General features: G+C 49.1%; 1 protein-coding gene and 1 long non-coding RNA gene across 2 annotated transcripts; both read right to left on the reverse strand.

Annotated features, from left to right (window-relative positions):
• Positions 1–9,257: 9,257 nt before the first annotated feature.
• On the reverse strand, positions 9,258–10,745 carry FOXD3 (forkhead box D3). Its single transcript, XM_049617057.1, has one exon. It carries the CDS (start codon positions 10,743–10,745, stop codon positions 9,300–9,302), a length of 1,446 nt encoding a protein of 481 aa, XP_049473014.1. The 3' UTR covers positions 9,258–9,299.
• A 1,321-nt stretch (positions 10,746–12,066) lies between these two features.
• LOC125912540 (uncharacterized) lies at positions 12,067–13,275 on the reverse strand. Its single transcript, XR_007454772.1, has 2 exons — positions 13,148–13,275; positions 12,067–12,909 (listed from the first exon to the last, which is right to left on the reverse strand). It is a non-coding gene; the product is annotated as an uncharacterized LOC125912540 (long non-coding RNA).
• Positions 13,276–21,761: the final 8,486 nt, after the last annotated feature.

Below are 21,761 nucleotides of genomic sequence, written 5' to 3' on the forward strand. Positions count from 1 at the left end.
TTTCAGAGATCATCTCAGGCCACTTAGGGGAAGAGCAATAACCACCATTTTTGAGTACTCCAAATACATTGTCATAGTAAATCTTCACAGTATGATCCCCATTTTATAGATCAGAAAACTGAGATTCAGAGAGACTAAATAACTTATGAAAATTATATTTAGGAATTGGCAGAGCCAGAATCAACTATCACATCCAAAGCCCATAGTCCTTCCAGAATATCATTCTGCACCTCAAATAATAAACCCTCCTTAGCAAGGGAATCAATTTTGAAAATACAGTATAGCTATCTCTTACACAGTAAGTTTTTAGCTCTCAAAATTTAATGAAGTTTTTCCTCACACTTCATCTCAATTATGTAAGAATATTTAAAAGCAAAACATGTAACCCATTAAGTATGTATATTGAATATACTGTACTAGAATGAAATGATGGCTCCCAAAGTGGAGGGTGGATTCACTCACAGTATCCTGTAGGGGGGAGCTTCAATTTATTCATGGGGCCTCATGGATGATGGTGGTAGAGAGGGGGTGATTCAGTCCCCTACCCTAAACTACAATATACACTATCAATATCAGAGTAAAGGAGTCATCAAACTGCTGGAGGTTTGAATGACAGATGTCTTGGAAAAGTAGATATCTTAAGACAAAAGTGAAATTAAGTTTTAAAAATATCTCCAAATTTTTAAACAGTTACTCAAAAAGATCTGTTGGCTAAAAATCTGAAATGATAGTTATAATACTATAATTCTTCTCTTTCTCTCAGCTAAATTTTCAATAGTAATCTTTACGTGGGCAAATACAGAGTCCACCAACTACTTCCAAGTTCAATGTCAAGACTAGGACTAAGAATTAGTCTTGTCTTTAAATCCAATCTATTAATACTTGCACTCGATTCCCTCCAGCAACAAGAGCAACTTTATCATAAAGTCATAATTCCTGATGTATGTGGAAAAGTGATACTGTTGAAGTACCATCAATAAAGAAGATGTTTCATAGTGGTTGTGATTAATTTGTGCTGATCTTGGTACCACCTTGCTCTTGTAACCAACATTTACATTTGCAAGATGGTAGAATTTGAGAGATGGCTTACTGGTATAATCTGTAACAATGGCAGAGGAAGAGGCTAACTGGGCTCTATAAAGACTAAATCAACAGAGACCACATAAACTAGATATAAATTTGTAAAAAAAAAAAAAGTTGTATTAAGTGTATAAGGCTAAAAAGCATGTTATCTTGATCCTAGTTGGAGGGCAATAGCCAAATAATCTGTGATTTCTTTTTTGTTTATATTAAACAGTAGAATCCACATGAATATTTTTTCAGAGAAGACATCTAGTTTCATATGGTTGGGATGACTGCAGGTAAGAGGTGACTATTATGCCAATGGTTACAGTAATGAAAAATAAATTAAACGATTTAGCTTTTTAAATTAAAAAAAAAATTTTTTTTAACGTTTATTTATTTTTGAGACAGAGAGAGACAGAGCATGAACGGGGGAGGGTCAGAGAGAGGGAGACACAGAATCTGAAACAGGCTCCAGGCTCTGAGCTGTCAGCACAGAGCCCGATGCGGGGCTCGAACCCACGGACCGCGAGATCATGACCTGAGCCAAAGTCGGCCGCTTAATCGACTAAGCCACCCAGGCGCCCCCGATTTAGCTTTTTAAAAATGCTTTTGAGGGGGGCACCTGGGTGGCTCAGTTAAGCACTGGACTTCGGCTCAGGTCATGATCTCATGTTTGGTGAGATCGAGCCCCAAGTCCATCTGTGTGCTGACAGCTTGGATCCTGCTTGGGATTCTCTCTCTCCCTCTATCTCTGCCCCTTCCCCCATACTCTCTCTCCTTTTCTCAAAAATAAATAAACATTAAAAAATACTTTTTTATGGTTAAAATAAAGAACATGAAATTCTAACAACCAACCATCCCACAAGACTTTTACTGCCAGTATTGCCTGAATTCAATCCTAGGGGAGGTGGTAGCTAGGGCTCTCCAAGTGGGTCTGAGAACAAGGCCCCTGGACAGCCCTGAAACATGTATACTGAAGATAGAACCCTGATGCTGTCTCAAAGCTTTAGCTTTTGCTCACTTCCTCCCACAAACAATAGTTTTAATGTAAAAGCCAAACCACAGTGAATTCTTTGTTGTCTCTAGATAAAGAAACCCAACACATGATAATATGATCATCTTATAAGGTCATCTTTAATATTAAAATCTAAGCAAATGACTCTTCAATACTCTATAAGAAACAAAAGGGTTCTATAAAAGAAAGACAGTGTAACAAATAAAGATGCCCCTAACGTTTGGCAAGGTTTGATTCCTCCTCTACTGGAATAATTGAAGCAGAAGCTGGCTAAAAACTGAAGTACCGTAGAGGGGGTTTCCTCATTAGGAAGGTGGGACTTCTGATGGTATGTATTCCAGGTCGGAGAAGGCAGAGAAAACATTCCAGAAAATCTAATCACACTAGGAACGTGACATGTCTTATACCTCTTAGATCTCTAATAAATGTTTTTAAAATTCCTTCATTTAAAATGTTAACATGGTGCTTATAAAAGCATTATCATAAAGAAGGGGACTGAAGAAAAGGAATGGGAAGAAAAATGGTCCCCAAACTCTTGAGAAAGACTTGATTTGATCAATTAACAGCCTTCCTCATCGTCATCCCCATGGTCCACTCTTGTCATTCGCTAGACAAATAATTTTAGTTGTCTCTTTTGTGCTCAGCAATGTTAGACAGTAAGAAACTCACAGGGCATCAGTGACAACGCTTCATTCGTTGGCACAGTGGGCTCCAACGAGGCTCAACAAACCTGAGCTAGGAAGTTCCCTAGGGCTTCCCGGAGGAGGCGGTGCCTCCCAGTTGGAGTTTGAGAGCAAAGACAACATCAAGCTTTGGGGGTTGCTCCGGCACTGACAGCAAAGCTCCCTGCGATACCAGGCATACACGCCCCCTACAGAACAGGGTAACGGGCAAAATGTGTTATCGACCTCTGGAGAAAACTGAGTCGCGCTTACCATTTGTCGAGAGGAGAGAGTGGAAAGGATGGAGTGAGGAAAAGAAGCAAAGCTCCCCTCTTCAATAAGGCGTGCACTGCAGCCCCTGTTGCCAGATCCATCCCAGGAAGGAGCATTCCAAATGCCCGAATCCGCGGAAGAGGGAGAGGCCAGGGCCGGGATGGCCGAGAGAACTTGCCGCGCATTGACGGCCAGGCAAACAGGACCGGGTTGGTGACACTTGGGTCTGTCCGCCACCCAGCCAGGTCTCCAGAGTCCTCACGACCGTCCTTTTAAGACTCGCCAGGGCTGTGGCCTAACTAGAACGCAGTAAACTTGCTCTGGGTTTCCCAGAGATCCCAGGCTGGGGCTTCCAGGCCGCCCGGCCGGGACTTGTTTCGCGTCGCGAGCTCTCCTAAGCGCTTGCAAGTGGGGCGCCGCGGGGGAGGGCGGGGAGGAGAGTCCCCACCGCTCCCTCCGCTGCCCCCACCCCTGCAGCAGGCACCTTCTACCGATGGGTTTTCTCCCTAATTAATTCAAATTCTCTTCTTCCCTCCCTTCAGACAGGGGGAGCTGGAGTCCCACAGGCCGAGCCCTCCTGGCTTGCGCAAAGGTGGAAGGGCGGGGGCGACTGCCGACCCCAGAGCGCTGTGGATGGGCCGCTGACCTGTGGGGTGAAGGGAGGTGCGGGCCTGGAGTTCCCGCCTTCTTTCTTCCCCTGCCAAATTACGAGGCAAAAAAGAACTCTAACCCTCGGTCCAGGCAGAACCGCCCAGTGCTGGGCTAGGGGCGCACCAGCTAGTTGGGGCGGAGCGGCCTGCCAGGCCTCGGAACCACCCCAGGGTCTAGGACTTCGGTCTTCCTGGAGCCGAATCCCGCTCGGCCCAGCGCTTCTCCGTGTTTGTTGTTTGGTGTTTGTTTGTTTGTTTGTTTGTTTCCTTTTCTCTGCGCTTCCCAACCTTCTTTGCCCCAGGGTTCAGTTTTTTCCTTTCCTCAAGTCGAACATCCTTCCTAGGTAGAGAAGACTTTTTCCTCCTCTGTTTCCATAGCTTACACTTGGGCTGCTGAGTGACCTTGGAGAAGTCACAGCACCTTCTGGGCCTATGTAAAAAGAGGGGAGGATGTTCTGTAGGACTGTTTTTTCAGAAGATACTTCCGAAATTCAGCCCGGGAGGACTCAGACCAGGGAACGAAGGCGTTTCCTCCTCCTCCCCACCTTGCCACTGACAGGACAAAGCTGTGCCCATCAGCACAATGTCATCTGGAAAAGAAGGTCTTTGAGTACGAGCTTTATATTAAAATGGGGGAGGGGATTAATTCTTATTTTGAGAAATTTTGATGTAAGACACCCCCTCGGGAAATAAAAATAAGATGACAATGCTTTCTTAGGACTTTATGGCTGATTTTGCAGCATTTATTTTCAAATTTTATTCTGTGCAACTGCCCTCCTTGGCTGATCTTGCTCCTGGCAAGCAAAGAATGACCTGTACATTTCTAAGAAGGCAAGGGGAGAGGGTGGTGATAAGAGAGAAGTTGGCGCTAGGTATAACTCTGCCAACTGTTGGGGCAAAGCAAAGGGATGGTGGTCTTTCACACATGTTTAAGATCTGGTTACCTTTAATTCCCCCGGAGCCCATATCGTCCGCTAATGGGCGTCTGTCAGCGGAGGGCTCCTGTTTCTCCACTTGCTGCAGAGAGTGGAAACAAAGGGGCAAACAGCAAAGTGGACTGCTCAGCCAGAAAGAAATAGCCAGGGGGCGCCTGGGTGGCTCAGTCGGTTAAAGCGGCCGACTTCGGCTCAGGTCATGATCTCGCGGTTCGTGAGTTCGAGCCCCGCGTCGGGCTCTGTGAGCCTGGAACCTGTTTCAGCCTGTGTCTCCCTCTCTCTCTGACCCTCCCCCATTCATGCTCTGTCTCTCTCTGTCTCAAAAATAAATAAACGTTAAAAAAAAAAAAAAAAAAGAAAGAAAGAAAGAAATAGCCAGGCCTCTAGAGCTGGCAATGAGGGCTTCTCCTCAGGCTCAAGGCATGGTAGGACTTAAGACCAGGAGGAGACTCCACCTTTTAAAAGCCCCTTCTCACCAGCCACTTTTCCTTCCAGGTAGACAGGAGCTGGAATAGGTTCTACCACCCTTCTTAGAAAAACCCACTTTTCACACCAAAAACCGAGCTTTTCAAAACCAAGCCAAATACTGCTGGTGTTTGGAACAGAGTTGTTTCTTTGTCCAGAAGCCATTAAAAAATACCAAGCAAACTTCTTACATCTCCCTAGCTCCTTACAGTTTATAAAATATTTTTCACTGGCAACAGTTCACCTAATCCTGTAAGCCAAAGCATCAGGTAGACTCCTCATTCTCACGGTAGAGGTAAGGAAATGGAGAGACTCAAAGAAACCAAGCAGCTTGTTCAAGGTCACAGTCACAAACTGCCTAATCCCTGCTTGAAACCCCCCTCTGCAAGGCCTCTCTCATTTCCATTCCTTCCTGTTATCCCCCCCCCCCCATGATTAGGGCCTGGGCACCCAGAGAATGTTCTTACAACCCCTCCCCACCCCAGAAAGGAGAATATTAACTAATTCAGGATGCAGTTTGCCACCATCACAGACACAGGTGGAGTCCAATGGGCACATGGCTTTGGAACGGGCTTTCAGATCACATTTTCTTCTGGACCGTTCTTCAAGGAACCCACATTAAACACCCCCCTCCCTTCAGCCATTGGCCATTCATGTTTTCCTCACTGCCAAGGCTCTTCCTATAAACCATGTAAAATAAATAACCTCAAATATAACTCTTAATTGCTTCCAAGTCGATGTTTCCTCATCACTAAACTTTATTGCTTCCCAATCTTTAAGATAAACTTCCCTCGGGACTCTGTCCCTTTCAGGAGACAGGCTGAGAGAAGCAGCTTCTCCGAGATTCTACCTGGATGTCCCATACCCGGAAGATGAACAAGGGTGTCAGGGTGCTCCGAGGCTGCGAGGCAAGAAGAAGCCTCCGAGGGCTGGGGCTGGACTCTGGGAGACAAAACGGGTAAGTTTTCCATCTGCTCGTCGCCCCCTACAGGCCGCATCCGCCATCGCAGCGCGAGCCCATCCTAGCCCGTGCAAGTATTTTGCTCTAGCTAGGTTCATACTTCCCTGGACCTCCGGATTCACCCTCCATTCCCGGAGGGACTGCGTGCGAGGGCTCCACTCAGGGACTCTGCTCTGGATAAGTTCTAAGGACTACAGGCCTCGAAACTGGATTGACATTCTGGAAATGAGTGCTGGAGGAATGGAAACCAGTTTAAATTCGTTTAGCCGAAAGCTAAAATTCTCTCCCATAAAAAAATCAACCCCCTTCCTTTTTCCTTTTTTATTACAAACAAACCTGCCTAAGTGGAATAAAAAGTGGATATCAGTCGTGTTGCCTTTAAATCTCAATGTAAAGGGGGATTTCAGTGCCTTTCCTCGCTGGTGCCAGCGTTCAAACCAAATGTGAGTTTCAACCCTCCCCCCACCAAATGCTTACGTTCATTATATATATTTGCATTTTCCCTTCTGCTCTAAACCTTCGTGGTTTAACAAGCTTAAACCAAAAAGAGCTTTCCAAAGGGGTACAGCCAGGTCTATCTCCCAGACATCTGCCAGCACTTTAAACAGCTGCTGGGCCAGCTTGGGGTCTGGACCTGAGAGTTTCCTATTCTCCAAGAAATAAAGGAAGGGGTCCATCTCCAGGCTCTAGTTCAAGGTTGAGAAGTAGCTAGAAGGAAAGTTTCCGGCGGATCTTTGCTCCTCTTCTCCCTGCCGCCTAATGCATCGCTGGAAAAAGCCCTGCGGATCTCAAGCGTCGGCTTGTGGCGGAGTGTCAAGCTGCGGGCTCAGGCTCGGCCGGTATTGCTGCTATGCGTGGAAATATGAGCGAGTAATTTTATAAGTAACAAAGGATCAGGGATGGAATGAGGCCTCTGTTATCCGATGTCATTTAGAAGCCTTGGATCAGCAGCTTCTTGAGGCTAAAAGTGAATTCAAGAAGCCCTGCCTTTCCCTTTTCCCAGGGGTGTCAGCTAAAATTAGAAATAACCTCTATGTGTTTGCACAAATCATGTACCATTTGCTGTTTGTGTAAAAACCGATTAGCCAGACACAACTGTGAAACAACTTGTTACTTTTATAGCTGCAACACACAAACAAATTTAGATCCGTTTAGTTTTCCTTGTAAAAGGAGATTAGAGGGGACCCGCCCGGAGACTGTGTGGTCCATAATCTCTTCTCCGTGAAGGTTACTGTTGCTTCTTTCGGCCGCAGTTGATTATCAGGTTCTTGTTTATCAGGTTAAACTATCTCACCCCCGGCAGCTTGTTTTATTTTAGGACCCTGATCCAGGAGGAATGTTTACTCAGGACACAATAATGTTTACTGTTTACCAGGAAAACAGATTCGGTATTTTCCAGGACACGTCTTTCAAAGCGACTCCGTAGCCCACGCCTATAGTAGAGAAATAAGGCTCGGATCTGAAGCCGGGAGACATCTCCACGACGAAGAGGCGAGGTGGACGCCACCGACAGGGACTGGCTGTGTTTTGCAAGCAGGACGCGCATAGGGCCGAGCTGACAGCACTGCTACCCGTTCCAGTTTTAAAAAGCGATTTCGCATAAGTAATTGTAACAGCTAAATTAATTACAAAATAATTAGAATTGATGCCGTTTGAGGATATGTTGGTGGTGATGGGAAACGGCTTCCCGCTCTAGATGTTTTCTTTCTACCTTAGTACTTTTAAGGTTACGACAGCTGAAATGCACATTAAAAATAATCTAGGAGGACATCTCCCCATTCCTGCCCTATGATCTCTCATTTCACACTAACCTAGCCTAAGTTTATTTAAAAAAAAAACAAGACTTTTAAAAAAGGGGGGAGGAGGAAGGAATGATGTGCACCTATTTTTAAAAGGGTGTTAAGGCCACTATTCCTTGGCCTTCGGAACACTGCGGGTTGGAGGGAGAGGAGGCATGCACAGAAATCCTTCAGAAATCAAAATTATGTTCTGGATTTATTACTGCCATACAAAAGAGGTATATTATTTAAAAATATTATGAAAGAATAGGACAACTATGTATTATTGATCAGGTTAATATAGATAATACAATTCCACTGCAAAAACTAAACTGCCATAACATACATTTAAACAAAAAACTGGAGTTTATTTACCACTTCCACTAGGGGAATGAAAATAAATACTTTCAAAAATTTAAGATTTAAATGCTAAAATGGGGGGATGTTTGTAATTTATGTTTTTTGAAAGAATAATTGAAATAACCAAGGACTCTCATTATGGAAGACAGAAGTCTGGTATTAAAAAAAAAAGATTGTGCTGTTGTTTAGACTTAGGTTATTTTTTTTTTTTTTAACGGCAGCTTATTTTTGTCTATAGAAATATCTGGTCATTCAGACTTAATGGGTTACTATGAACAAGATCCTCACCCACATTCCATGTAAAAACTAAAAGAAAAATATTAATACGATTTAAATTAGGCATATTCTTTCCCTTCTCCAATTAAATTTTTCCCACACTCAAATTACGCATAGCTAAGTTTGAAAGGGTCATTACTTGAAACTCCTCAAATTTTTGGGAAAGATAAAATGTAAATACAATTTTAAAATATTGTCGTTTACCTCAGACCTCTAAATAAAACACTAGGGTAAGCATTTTAAAAATTTATTTACAAAGTTGTGTACAACACGATGGAATAACATTTAGAATACCATATATATTCATTCATATATAAACAGACTTTTATAATAGAATGACACTTTTCGCCTTTTGAAAATTTTTTTTATATTTAAAATCTCCCAACGTCTCTATACATTTTCTTCTCACATAAAACTGCGGAGAGTGAACCTTCAAAAAAAATGAAAGTTCAGAGCTCTAAATCTACTGAATTTTTTTTCTTAAAAAAATAAGAACCCCAAAAGGAAAGTCAATAATTTTTATACAAATATGTACAAAGAATTTCCCTCCCACCCCCACGGTACTGAGAGCAGGAGCCGTCGGGGTACATTTTCGGAAAATTCGGTTTTTCGGTTTTACCTGTACAGAGAGCTATTCCCGGCGGGCGTGCGGTGTGAGTTTGCTCCGCCAGCCTAGGTGTGCGCAAGGGGGTGGAGGCCGCCGAAGGTCGGTGTTGAGGGGTCGGGGGGAGGAAATGGAAGAGAGGCAGAGTCCGGGATTGGGCAGGGGGGCCGGGCCCGGGGCGGGGCGCGCAGACTAGAAGTGCAGCCACCGCCCCGGGCAGCCGCCCGGCCCTCGGTCCCAGCCACCGGCCCGTCCCTATTGAGCGGGCCATTTGGCTTGCGCTGCAGCGGCGGCAGCAGCCGCGGCCGAGGCTGCTGGCTGCAGGAACTGTCCAGAGAGCGGCACGCTCAGGATGGGTGCGATGGTGGCCGTCGTCCGGCTCAGCGACAGCGGCTGGTGCGTGGCCATGAGCGCCGCGGACTGCACGGTCCCGGGCGGCCTCAGGAAGGACTGTGCTGCGCTGCCGCCCCCACCGCCCCCAGTGCCCCCAGTTACCCCGGCGCCCCCAGCGCCCGCCGCCGAGCCCCCGGGCGCCGCCGGGCCCCCGCCAATGATGTTTTCGATGCTGAACGACGGCCGCGCGCTCGGCTCGGACTTGATCAGTGACGCCGTGGTGCCCGCAGCGCCCGCCGTGCCCGCGGCTGCCGCCGCAGCGCCCAGGCTGTTGAGCTGCAGCTGCAGGCCCGGGCCGAGCTGCGAGCCGAAGGCAGCCGCTTTGCGGCCCAGCTCGCCCGAGGGCAGCAGCGGCACGGCAGGCGGCAGCACGGGTGCCACTGGCGGCAACGCGTATGGGTACTGGAGCGCCGCGGCCGCTGCCGCTGCCGCCGCAGCAGCCGGGTGAGAGTAGGCGCCAGCCGCGGCCGCGGGGTGCAGGCCGTAGGGGCGGCCGTAGGGCCCCGCGGCTCCTGCTGCCGCCGCCAGGCTATAAGCGCCGAAGCTCTGCATCATGAGCGCCGTCTGCTCGCGCAGGTGCTCCTGCTGGTGGCGCTTGAAGCGTTTCCGGCGCCGCAGGAAGCTGCCGTTGTCGAACATGTCCTCGGACTGCGGGTCCAGGGTCCAGTAGTTGCCCTTGCCCGGGTTGCCCGGCTCGCGGGGGATCTTGACAAAGCAGTCGTTGAGAGAGAGGTTGTGGCGGATACTGTTCTGCCAAGCGGGGAACTTCTCCCGGTAGTAAGGGAAGCGGTTGCTAATGAACTCGCAGATGCCGCTCAGGGTCAGCTTCTTCTGCGGACTCTGCAGGATAGCCATAGTGATGAGCGCGATGTACGAGTAGGGCGGCTTCACCAGGCTGTTCTTGGGCTTGCTGGGGGCCAGGCCTCCCGCCGCACCGCTGCCCGAGCCGGGCCCGCCGCCGCTCCCGCCGCCCTCCTCGCTGCCAACGCCGCCCTTGCAGCCGTCAGCTTCGGAAGCGCCCGCCTCGCCCCCTGGCCCAGCCCCGGTTCCAGTCGCCTCTTTGGGCAATGCCAGGGGCTGCTGGTGCGGAGGCTGAGGCTGCCCGTGGTGGGGTACCGCTGGCGTCACCTCGTCCGCCTCGTCCAGGCGCAGCTCCGGCGGCCCCACGGGGCTATCGCAGCCCGCGTCGCTGTCCTTCTCCTCGAGCCCGTCGTCGCCCTCGCCCACCACATCGATGTCCACGTCCTCGGCCGTCAGCACCGTCTGGCCGGACATGTCGCTGGCGCTGCCGCCGCCGGAGAGGGTCATCCCTCCTCGGGGTTGGTGGCGGCGGCGGGGAAGGAGCGGCGGGCGATGGGAGTCGTCAGGGGCTGCCGCCGAGCTCAGGGGAAGGGGGCTTGGGTGCTCCGGAAAGATGGGAGAGGGGAGGGGGACGTAGGTGGTTCGGGGCCCTCCCGGCTTGGCTCACACTTAGCAGCCCGGCATCGCGCGGCGCGGGCGCTGCCGTCCGCCCCCCGCGGCCGCGCTCTTCAAACTCCTGCTGTCCCTGGCTCTCGGTACTAGGTGCTCGATGCCGCTCCGGGCCACGGCGGCTTCTCCACGCCGCGCCCCCTCACTTCGCCCGCCTTCCTCGGCCTCTGGCCCGGGCGTGGAGAGCAAGAGCGGCGCAGGCGGGCGCGGGACGCCGGGCGCCCAACAGCTCGGGAGGGCGCGGACAGGGGCAACAGGGGGAGGGGGGGTGTCAGGGACGCCGAGCCCCCGTAGTCGAAAGTCCCGTTTTAAGGACTGGCCTGATAGATTACTTTCTACTTAAAGATCCAGCGGGAGGCGGGGCCACGTGACCGCGCGTGACGTCAGGGCCGCGGTGGAGCCGGCCAAACTCAAGTTGGTTCAGGGAATTGTCAACAAAGGGACGAGGGACGCGCAACTCAGCGCCGCACGGTGCGCCAGCATCCCGAGGGCTCCGAGGGTGTCCTGGCCCACTCTGGACCCCAGCCTAGGCTGGAGCCTTGCTCAGGGGTCGAGGGAGCCTGTGGGTGTGAGTGCTGGAGGGTGGTTGTGAGCGCGTGAGGGCGTGGGCCTGGGAGCGTCCGCGGGACCCTGCGGCTCTCGCTGCCCTGCCCTCCCTGCCCCCTCTCCCTTCCCCCTTCCCCACTTTGCCAACACTCCTTAGGCTGGGACTGGGCAACACTGAACGAGATTCTCATCCCCCCCCCCTTTTTTTTTGAAGGAAAAACTTAGTAGCCTCCGTTTTGTTTTTGGGGTTTGATTCTTTTTAGCTCTTGAGTAAGGGCTGCGCATCCGGCTCCGTGTTGCTAATTAGACTTCAGATCCCCTCCTGTCTCGGTGCTCTTTCGGCGGAGACAATTACTGAGGTGACGCGTTCCCTTTCCCCTCAAAGCCAAACCACCTGGGTCCTACCTTTGCTTTCCCCGCTAGATATGAGCGTGCTTTCATATATATATATATATATATATATATATATATATATATATATATATACCCACATTTTCCCCGCGCGGCCACAACAGCATCAGCTGGGGTTCCCGAAGGTCAGAAAATAGTTATTGATTAATCTATTAGAATAGTTGCCGAGAGAAATAAAAACGACGTAAAATAACAGCGAACCTATAAATAAAGAGGCTGTAACTAGCAGCTGGGAGTTGTTAAACGACTTAGCAAGTGAAAAAGTCGGAAATGAGGAGCTGGGGAAGGAGCCGGGACTGGCAGCGGCCTGGGTAAGTCGAGTGGAGCGAAGTAGAGGATTCCGGGCCTCCAGTTTGGGCGCCGGGCTCGGACTAGGACGCCGGGAGCTGGCGGTGTGACTTTACCGGGCGGCGGGCCCAGCCTCTTGGGAATGGGGGGCGGCCTCGAGCATGCGGGTGGGCTAGGCTCTCAGTTGCTGCTAACTCACGTGGATTCTTTCCTCTTAAGGCTTAGGTAAATCCTCCAAGATTTGACTTCCCGCGGAAACCGGTAGCAGAGCGGGTGGAGGAGGCGAGGATGCGGCTGGTACACGCCGAGTTTCCTTGGCAAGGAAAATCGATGGTAGGAAAGGCTGTGGGGATTTAACTGGGGTTGAGGGTGGAGGCTCGCAAAACCACCACCGGTGCGTGGCATTGCCAGCGCGTGCGCTTGGACCTCGCACCTCGGGGTAGTGCTCCTGACCTGCTGAGTCCGCGATGCGCCACCTCTCCTTCCGAAGTTTTAGGCCGCCACACAGCGAGCTGCAAGAGCGGGCCGGCTGTGGCGGGCTCCTTGAAACCCAAGTCCTGTCTGTCTGCTAAGTCCTGGGAGGAGAATTTTGGCCTCACCAGAGGAAGGAGCACAAGGGGAGCGATCGGTCCGAGAGGAAATAGTTGGTGAAATATTTACAGAAGACGCTGGGAAACCGATTTAATTCCTGGTGGACAGTGGTGCTTCTGATTCCCTCAGTCTGTGTCTCTCACCTACGACGCTCTCAATCCTTGGCCTAGAAAAAAAATCCGTAAACTTACTTCATTATAGGCAGTGAGACACATAGATTGCCTTTCATCTCCATTAGATAATTTCCTGGCTATAACACTAGTCCATTGGATCTCCATTTCGCAGGACGTTCCTGGTTTGTACTGGGGATTGGGGGGGGGAGGGCAGTTACTCCATCCAGAGACAGCCGCGGAACTCCAAAGTTTTTTTTGTGTTTAAATGATCCTCCCGATTCCCCTTTGTACCTGACCCTAAAATGTATCTCTGAGTTGATTTCCGCAGCTGCACCTCTTTGTGGCCCCGCAGGTGCGAACCGTTTACAATGCCATCTAGACAGCCTTCCGTGAAACCGACGGGAGTGGAGCGAGCTGGCTGCCCCCTGCACCCGGCTGCAACTGTCCGAGCAACGCAATAATTACAAAAGGAAGGTCGGAAGGACAAAAAAGAAAAAAGAAAGAAATCCGAAATCTGAAATTCAGAAATTACTTTTACATAGCTTCAGTTGTCCAGCTTCAATGCCAGGCGTCGGCCCCAAGCCCCATTACAGCCCAAGAAGCTGGGCTCTCGTGGACGCGTGCCGTGTGTGTGTGTGTGTGTGTGTGTGTGTGTGTGTGTGTGTGTGTGTGTGTTTGAGAGAGAGCGCGTGAGCATGGGAGTGGGAGTGTAGCGGCTCCGGGGGCTGCCCTCGGCAGCCTTCTTAAAGTAGCCTCCAAATGAGCCTAATTTCGATTCTGCTGTCCGCCAGGGCTGGCTCTCAGGACTCCTCGGCGCGGTTGGTCGCTGCCTCACCCTCCCTCGGCCAAGACCTGGCCTGATCCGTCCATTCCCTGGTGTCTCATTGGAACCTCCCTGGAGGAAGGGGTGGGGGGTGAACAACTCCCAGCCGCCAGTTCCATTTGTTGCGCTTTTTTCATTCGACACAATAAAAGTCAAATTAATTGATTCATACCATTAATTACGGCGCGTAGCGTGAAAAGCAACGCTTCCCCTCGGTTAGAGATCTATTGTGCTAATCTCTTGTTCAATCAGTGTTACCATCTGATGCCGGGTCTGGCCCTTACAGAAACTTTTCGACTCGATTAGCTAAATGATGAGACATGCAGGACCTACTGGCTGCGGCCCCGACGTCCGTCGCCTGTGCCGGCCCAACCGCTTAATATCGATTTCCAGCCAAGGCAGCGGATTTTCCCGCGACCACCCTGGACTGGGGAACCCGCCACGGGTTTCCCCCTTCCGGGCTGACTGTAGCACCAGCGCAACCTCCCGGGGCCGGAAGGAGGCAAAGCAGCGGCCCAGGTGGGAGGCCGGAAGGTTCCCGCAGTCCTCGCTGCGGGATGCAGCCGGGGCGGAAGGGCTGGAGCCCATAGCTGTGCAGGGACCTGCCTTTCGCCGACTAGATTCTGGGCTAAGTAAATCCTGTTTGCCTCGTAATTGCAGTTTGCAGCTAAGAGCCCACAAATCGTCAGTTACTGCCAGACTTCAGGACAGAGAGAGACTGAAGAAGCGAGACAGCTACAGAGAGAAAGTGACACATTAGTCGCGGAAAGAAAAATATGATAGAGGGACCAGAAATATTTGAGGGTGGGGGAGGAGAAATGTGGATTAATATTGTCTGGGTCGCAGAGGGCTACTGGGGAAGATAGAAGGAGAACGAGTACACACACACAATTATTATGAGTGAGAGTAACTACTTGGGTCGCAACAAACAAACTTCCCAAGAGGAATTTAAAGAAGGTGGCACCCAGCTGTCTCACCTGTTCAAATGTTTGAAACGTTTCAGCCAAAGGAGAAGGGAATGAGGCTCCCTGCGTTTCTCCTGGGGCCCGTAGAGTCCGTGGTACCCAGCTAGGGAAGCCACCTGAACGGGATCCTTCGAAGGCGAGGTCGTGGCGGTGGTGGAGCGGACCGAGGTTCTAGCAACAGGAAACAAGAAAAGTGGAGTCTGGATCGATAAGAAGGAAATTGAGACGTCTCCGGGGAGGGGAGATTTAGTGTGTTCTGAGGGGTGAAATGGAGGTGGGGGAGGAATAGATGGAACAATTTATGACGGAGAAGAGGAAGTTAATTACAACTTAATTTGGGTTCCTAAGTGGTCAACACTGGAGGAGAGGCACGGTAAGAGTGTGCGGGAGGCAGGAATGGCCCACCTACCCCTCGCCAGGCCCAAGCGAACCCAAGTGCCCTCTTCCTCCTCCTTTAAGTCAGGGTCTATGCCAACGGCTTGAATAAATCGTTGGTCCGAAGTGAGATAGAATCATCACGCCCGTGCGCTGGTGCACTTTTTCTTATAATCCGGGGAGATGTGACCAGTTTCTGGGCAGTAAGGGGTGCCTCCCCCACCGAGAGCAGCCGCCCTCTATAGCAGAGGGAAGGAAACGTGGGTGGAGCCCATTTGGAAAATACCCCTCCTTTCCCTCCACTCCCGCCCCCCACCCTCGTCCCAAGAAACAAAGTCGGCTTCTTCTTGACAATCTTCATAGATATGTTAAACTATTATCAGCCTCTGTTTGGATGGCCACCACCGGGCAAGGTGGGACGGGCTGAGATGACACCCAGGTCCCCAACCCACCCAGATTATTTCTATTTCCAAGTGGGTGGGATTTTCAACTCATTTCCCACCAACCTTGTGTATGTCTCCAGATCTCTTTGGGGTGGGGGAAAAAAAAAAGCTAATTTAACGTTCTTGTTTGGATTTCCATCTCAAAACTTCATTTATTTTCAAGGTGTCCGCCACTCAGGGCCCATGCCAAGAAGTACCTATAAATGGCGAAAGACCAAAAGGAAAGGAGGAGAAAGAGAGAGAGGGAGAGAGAGGATGGTTTCGAATTTATTTATATTGGAAATGTATAAACATCCATTCTGTAAAAGGCAACACGTTTAATTAACGATGAGAGAGCAGTTAGGGGCAGAAAGCTAGTAAAATTGTGTGATAAATTTATGGCATTGTTAGCGTGCTTTTAATTATGGCTATTATGTTAATTATTTCACATTAGCATGGAGTTATCAGCAGCATGTCAGATTTAATCAAAACGAGCCTTTCTCTCGAAAATTGTTCTTTTCATCCACGAGGAGAAAGGTCTTGGGCAATATCGCGGCTTAAAAATGACTTGGCATTGAAAGCTCGTGTCTTTCCGACACGGTTTGGAGCGATGCGGCCGGGCCCGGCTGTCCGCTGGGTCCCTCCAGGCTACCGGCAGCTCGCGGAGGAGCCGAGGGCTGGGTTTTTAGGAATTCACCATTTTCACCCCCTTCGGAGCCGACACTTCATCATACGGGTTCATTCTGTCAAACAATATGATGCTGCTCATTTTTATCTGTCCCGCTTTACAAAACCCCATTCAGCCCGCCGAGGAGCAACAAAAGCCTCGGAGCGGCGCTGCGGCCGCTGGCGGCCACGGCCTGCCCTGAGCCCCAGACTGAAAGGCAACAGGGCCCGAGGAAAGCAGGCGGCGGGCGCGCGCCCCTCGCCGCCCAAGGGAACGCGGCCGGCCGGGGCCCGCGCGCCCAGGTGACCAGCCCTCGGGTGTGGCCCGGGCGGGACACGCCTCTCCCAGGCCCGCGCCCGCCTGCGGCCTCCCCTCAGGCGCAGGCCGGTAGCACCTTTCCCTCCTGGCGAACGACTCGCCCACCCAGGCCACATCGATTTTTTAATCACTGCCGATCGATTTATTGGGAGCAAATAAATAGCCCGTTTTGGAAACGTTTCAATTGTTGCCTTGATGGTTGGGCGACGCGGGCTGGCGCGCAGGGCCGAGGGGCGCGCGCCGGAAAGGGCTTGTGGGAAAGTGCGGAGCGCAAAGGCCGAACGCCACTTGCCGCGGGAGTCTCGTGTGTGTGCGCGCGCGGGGCCGCCCACCACAGGTGCTCCTGCGCCTCCATCTCGGGCGATGCCCCGGCGTCCTCGAGGGTCCGTCCGGCTTCCTCCTCTCGTACTCAGCTCCCTCTGGCGGCGGGGCGGGCAGGAGCTCAGCGCCAGCCTTTGCACCTTGTCACGTCCAGGCAAGTTCGCCCGGGTCTCTGATTCCTTAGCAAAGTTTTCCTTCAGGACACCGAGCGGCCCTGAGTCCAGTCCCCGGACGCTCGCAGGTTGAGGCCTCTCGGGCCCACGAGCAGCTCGCGCCCACGTCGCTGGCCTTCCGGCCCAGGCCCGCGGACGCCACTGCCTCCGGGTCCCTGGATCGGGAGCGGTCTTCGGGAGCAGGACCACTCAGGCCCCCGCCCTTCCCGGGACAGAGCTGTGGACCGGCCAGCTGTTGCCTTATTTTTAGCGCCATTCCATTCGCGCGGTTATATTTAACTCGATCCACTCCTCCGAGGAGGTCGCTCGGACATCGAATTCTCTACATCGCAGCCTAGGCCGGCCCGCCTCGCCTCAGGGGCGGTCCCTCAGGGGCAGATTGGAAAACCCCTGCTTAAGAATCTTTGACATCTCTGGAGTTTGGCTGGGAGAAGAGAGCTTGGGAGGGCTGGTTCTAGGAGCTGTCGCTAGCGCGCCTGCATGCACTCTGCGTGGAGGTGCAGTCTTGGGTGGGGGGAAGGGGAGTAGGCCAAGGAGTCAGTCCCCAGGGGGGGTGCTCGGGGGGGGGGGGGGGGGGGTGTCGGGTCCACTTCCTTCTTATGCATGGCCCAGAGTATCCATCCAGGTGAACTGGAAGACCTCTTACAACTCTGACCTTCAGAAGGTTTATGATCTTCTATTCCTGCAGAAGTCCCCCCTTCTCCCTACTCCCAAACACAAACTCAACAGGGTACTTAAATTTGACTGGCATGTTGGCTTTCCGGTTCCAGCCCAGTCTTCCCTTGACAGAATCTCAAGAAGACCATGCCGTGGACTCAGTCACATCCTGGGGAAAGGACCCACTTAGATCACATGTAGAAACGCCATTCTAACATACTTAATTCACTCAGCTCAAAGTGAGTTTACAAACAATGCAAAAGCCACATACTAAAGGTACACATACAGAGCTGGGACATGGAAACACACTCTTAAAACTTAAATTCTCCTTCTGACACTTTTATGTATGTATTTATTTATTATTATTATTAGAGAGAGAGAGAGAGAGAGAGAGAGAGAGAGAGAATCTTAAGCAGGCTGTACACTCAGAGCCCAGCCATATCGGGATCCCAGGACTCTGGGATCATGACCCCAGTGGAAATCAAGAGTGCCATGCTCATCATGCTCATTGGACTGAGGCACCCAAGTGCCCTTCCTTCTAATACTTTTAAAGAAAGAACTTTCTTAACCTTTGGTCCAAAGCGTATATTTCTGGCTGCCTCTTTTTGTAGATCTCCCTGCAATGTATAGGAGAAGGATGGAAGTCATACAGCTGAATTCAGTGGGAGGGGATATACAGTTGACCCTTGAACAATGTGGTTTGAAATGCACAGGTCCATTTATAGGCAGGGTTTTATTTGTTTTGTGTTGTTTTTTAAGATTTTATTTTTAAGCAATCTCTACACCCAGTGTGGGGGGCTCGAACTCACAACCCCAAGACCAGGAGTCACTCCCTCTATTAATTGAACCAGCCAGGCTCCCAAGAAGGGTTTTTTTCCCCCATACAGTACAGTACTATAAATGCATTTTCTCTTCCTTATGATTTTCTTAATAACATTTTCTTTTTTTCTAGCTTACTTTACTGTAAGAGTATAGTATATAATACATATAATATACAAAATATGTGTTGACTGTTTATGTTATTGGCAAGGCTTCCTGTCAACACTAGACTATTAGTAGTTAAGTTTTGGGGGAGTTAAAAGTTATACCCAAATTTTTGACTGCATTGTCGGTGCCCCTAACCTCAGCATTGTTCAAGGGTTAACTGTATAAATAAATGCATATATATTCATTTACTCATTTATTAATACTTTGAACAATTCTAAACTCTGGAAAAGGCTAGGGAGGAAAAGAATTAAATTCAGGATTCCAGGGTGATAAGTACTGTGGTAGAGGTAAACAGAGCATTTGGGAGGGCTCAGTGGGTGGGAAATGAGAAAATGTGAAGCTTTCCAATACAGAAGATAATACTGACCAGCTAGCTCTAACTTCAGGGGGCATTGGGAAAAAATCAGGGAGGAGTAAATTAGAACCTGGGGTACTTTGGGAAAACAAAGTACTAAGATGACTGAGTGTCCTTCTAGATAGGCCACTGGGTACTTGGTCTCAAGGGAAATGGGGAATAGAGTGTGACAAGGAAACAGATGAGAATAGGAAGAAGGGAGAAGGTATAGTATAAAAATAGAACTTTGCTTAGAAATTTGGTCTAGGTCCAGTATGACCCATTTTAGATGACATGCAAGTGCTTTGACTAACACATGGGAGAGATTTAAATGGGAACATAGATGAAAGGAAAAGATTTTATGGAAGAGCTTGACAGGGAGAGACTACTGAAAAGACTGGCTAGTAGGCCCATCTCCTTTTCTAACCTTATCATATTAGTTCATCGAGGGCCAGGCACTGGAACTACAGGAGTTAATAAGGTAGACTCCACTTTTATAATATTAACTCCACAAGGTTAGGAATTTTCATCTGCTTTGTTCACTATTGTATCCCTGGCCTCCAGCTAAACATTGCCTGGGTGGGGAGTAGGTGAAAGTTGGGGGGGGGGTGGTGGCACTAAACATGGGGAAGGGGAGTCATGCTCAATAAATACTGATTAAATGAAGGCATCAGTAAGACACAGCCCCACTCTGATGGGTGACTTATTCAAGAAATCTATAGCTAAAATGTAGTGTGATGAATTATAAATACTTAGAATATTATAGGAGTGCAGAGTAGACATACCTAAGTCTTCCGGGAAAAGACAAGGACTACATAGGAAGGTTTCCCAAAGGAAATAATGCTTGAACTGTCTTGAATAATGATAACTGCTGTTAGATGGATGAAGAGAGAAACAGAGTTCTAGGCAGAGAACACGGCATGAGCAAAGACACAGAGGTATAGGAGATGTGAGGAGAAGTGTATAGTCTAATATGACAGAAATAGGAGGCAGGGAGTGGCTGGAGTTGATAGCAGAGAGCTAGACAAGGGTGAAATCATGAAGATTCCTGAATATGTGCTCAAGGGCCTGAAAATGGTAAAGAGTCACGGATGGATTTCAACTTTATGATTGGCATGATCAGAGTAAAATGTTGGAACAGTCTTTTAAGGGCACGTGAAGAATGAATTAGATGGAGTAAAACTGGAAATAGTAAACAGGCAACTTCAGTTACCTCAAAAGTGATGGAATTGTGGCTCAAATTATTGGCAATGGGACTGGAGAGAGAGGATGAATTGGAGAAGGATGTAGGAGGTAAAATTGGTAGGAGTAAGTGTCTAATTAATAAAAGAGAAGGAGTTCATGGTAACTCCCAGATAAAAAATTTGGGTGTCTGGAGGCAATGTTGGGAAAATACAGATGGAAGAACATTCTCTAGTCCCTTTCTCCTCAGTCATCCCCATGACTACCCATGTTATCTCCTTAAATATTAGAGCATGACAGTCACTTTCTGATCAAAAACCTCATTATTTATAGAAGAAAATCCAACTCTTTAAGAAAGTAATTTAGGTGTGCCATGATCTGGCTCCAGCTTAACTTCTAGTGTCACTTGTACCCAATGCACTAGCTCCATGGGATATATGCTATTCTCAGGACACACCATGAACTCCTTTATATACCAGGCGGTGTGACTTTGAGCACATTCATAGACTTTCTGTACCATATTTCCTCATCTGTAAAATGAGGATAATGATACCTTCCTTATGTGGTTATTGTAGGGATTAAATAACCCAACATGCTTAGAGCAGGGTTTGACACATACTTAAAATTTCTTTTAATGAGTTATATCTTTGAAATGCCTTTTCCTGTTTTGTTTTGTTTTGTTTTGTTTTGTTTTGCTTTGTTTTGCTTTGCTTTGCTTTTTGATTGAGAGACATAGTCTCAGCTTTCTAGGAATTTTCAGTTTAGTTGTAAGAGTAAGAGAGGCAGACATTGTAAGCCCTTGAAGATAGAGATTTCTCAATCTTAGATTATTATTATCTTTATCCTGAAAGTGACTATTGTAGAATTTTGAGCAGGGGAGTGATATTACTGGATATGTGTTTTAGCAATATCACTCTCATCAGCATGGAGAACGGACTGAAAAAAGATGAGTTTAGTTTTCCACATACTGAGTTGGAGACACTGGTAAAATTTCTAAGTAGAAATACTTAGTAGGAAATAAGAGTTTAGAGTAGTGCCTAATGGATGTATAATGTGAACTACAAATGTGAGCCGTGCATGTCCTTTTAAATGTTTAATAACTACATTTTAAAAAGTAAACAGAAATAGGTCAATTGATTTTAATGATACATTTTATTTGCCTAAACACTTTTATTCCTAAAAGTGTTGTCATTTCAACATGTGTATGAAAATTTTTGAGATATTTCCCATTCATTTTTTCTAAGTCTTTGAAATATGGTGTGTATTTTATCCTTATAGCCATCCTAGTTTGAAGTGGCCACATTGCAAGTGCTCCACAGCCACATGTGGCTAATGTCTATAGTATTGAACATCTCAGGTCTAGAACTTAAGAGAGAAGCCAGGACTACAAATAAAGATTTGAGAGTCATCAGCATTCAAGTGTAATAGTTCAAGCAGTGAGTAAGCTCTGGGGTGCCTGGGTGGCTCAGTTCCTTGAGCATTCAACTCTTGATTTCAGATCAGGTCATGATCCCAGGGTTGTGGGATGGAGCCCTGAATCAGGCTCCATGCTTAGCATAATTAAGATTCTCTCTCTCTCTCTCTCTCTCTCTCTCTCCCTCCCTCCCTCCCTCCCTCCCTCCCTCCCTCCCTCCTTCCCTCCCTCTCCTTACCTCTCTTTCTCTCCCCCTCTGCCCCTCTC

Source organism: Panthera uncia (genome assembly GCF_023721935.1).
Source record: "Panthera uncia isolate 11264 chromosome C1 unlocalized genomic scaffold, Puncia_PCG_1.0 HiC_scaffold_4, whole genome shotgun sequence".
NCBI lineage: Eukaryota > Metazoa > Chordata > Mammalia > Carnivora > Felidae > Panthera > Panthera uncia.

Excerpts from the sequence above, each read along its gene's own strand:
- FOXD3 (XM_049617057.1), bottom strand. The coding sequence starts at position 10,745 with ATGACCCTCTCCGGCGGCGGCAGCGCCAGCGACATGTCCGGCCAGACG.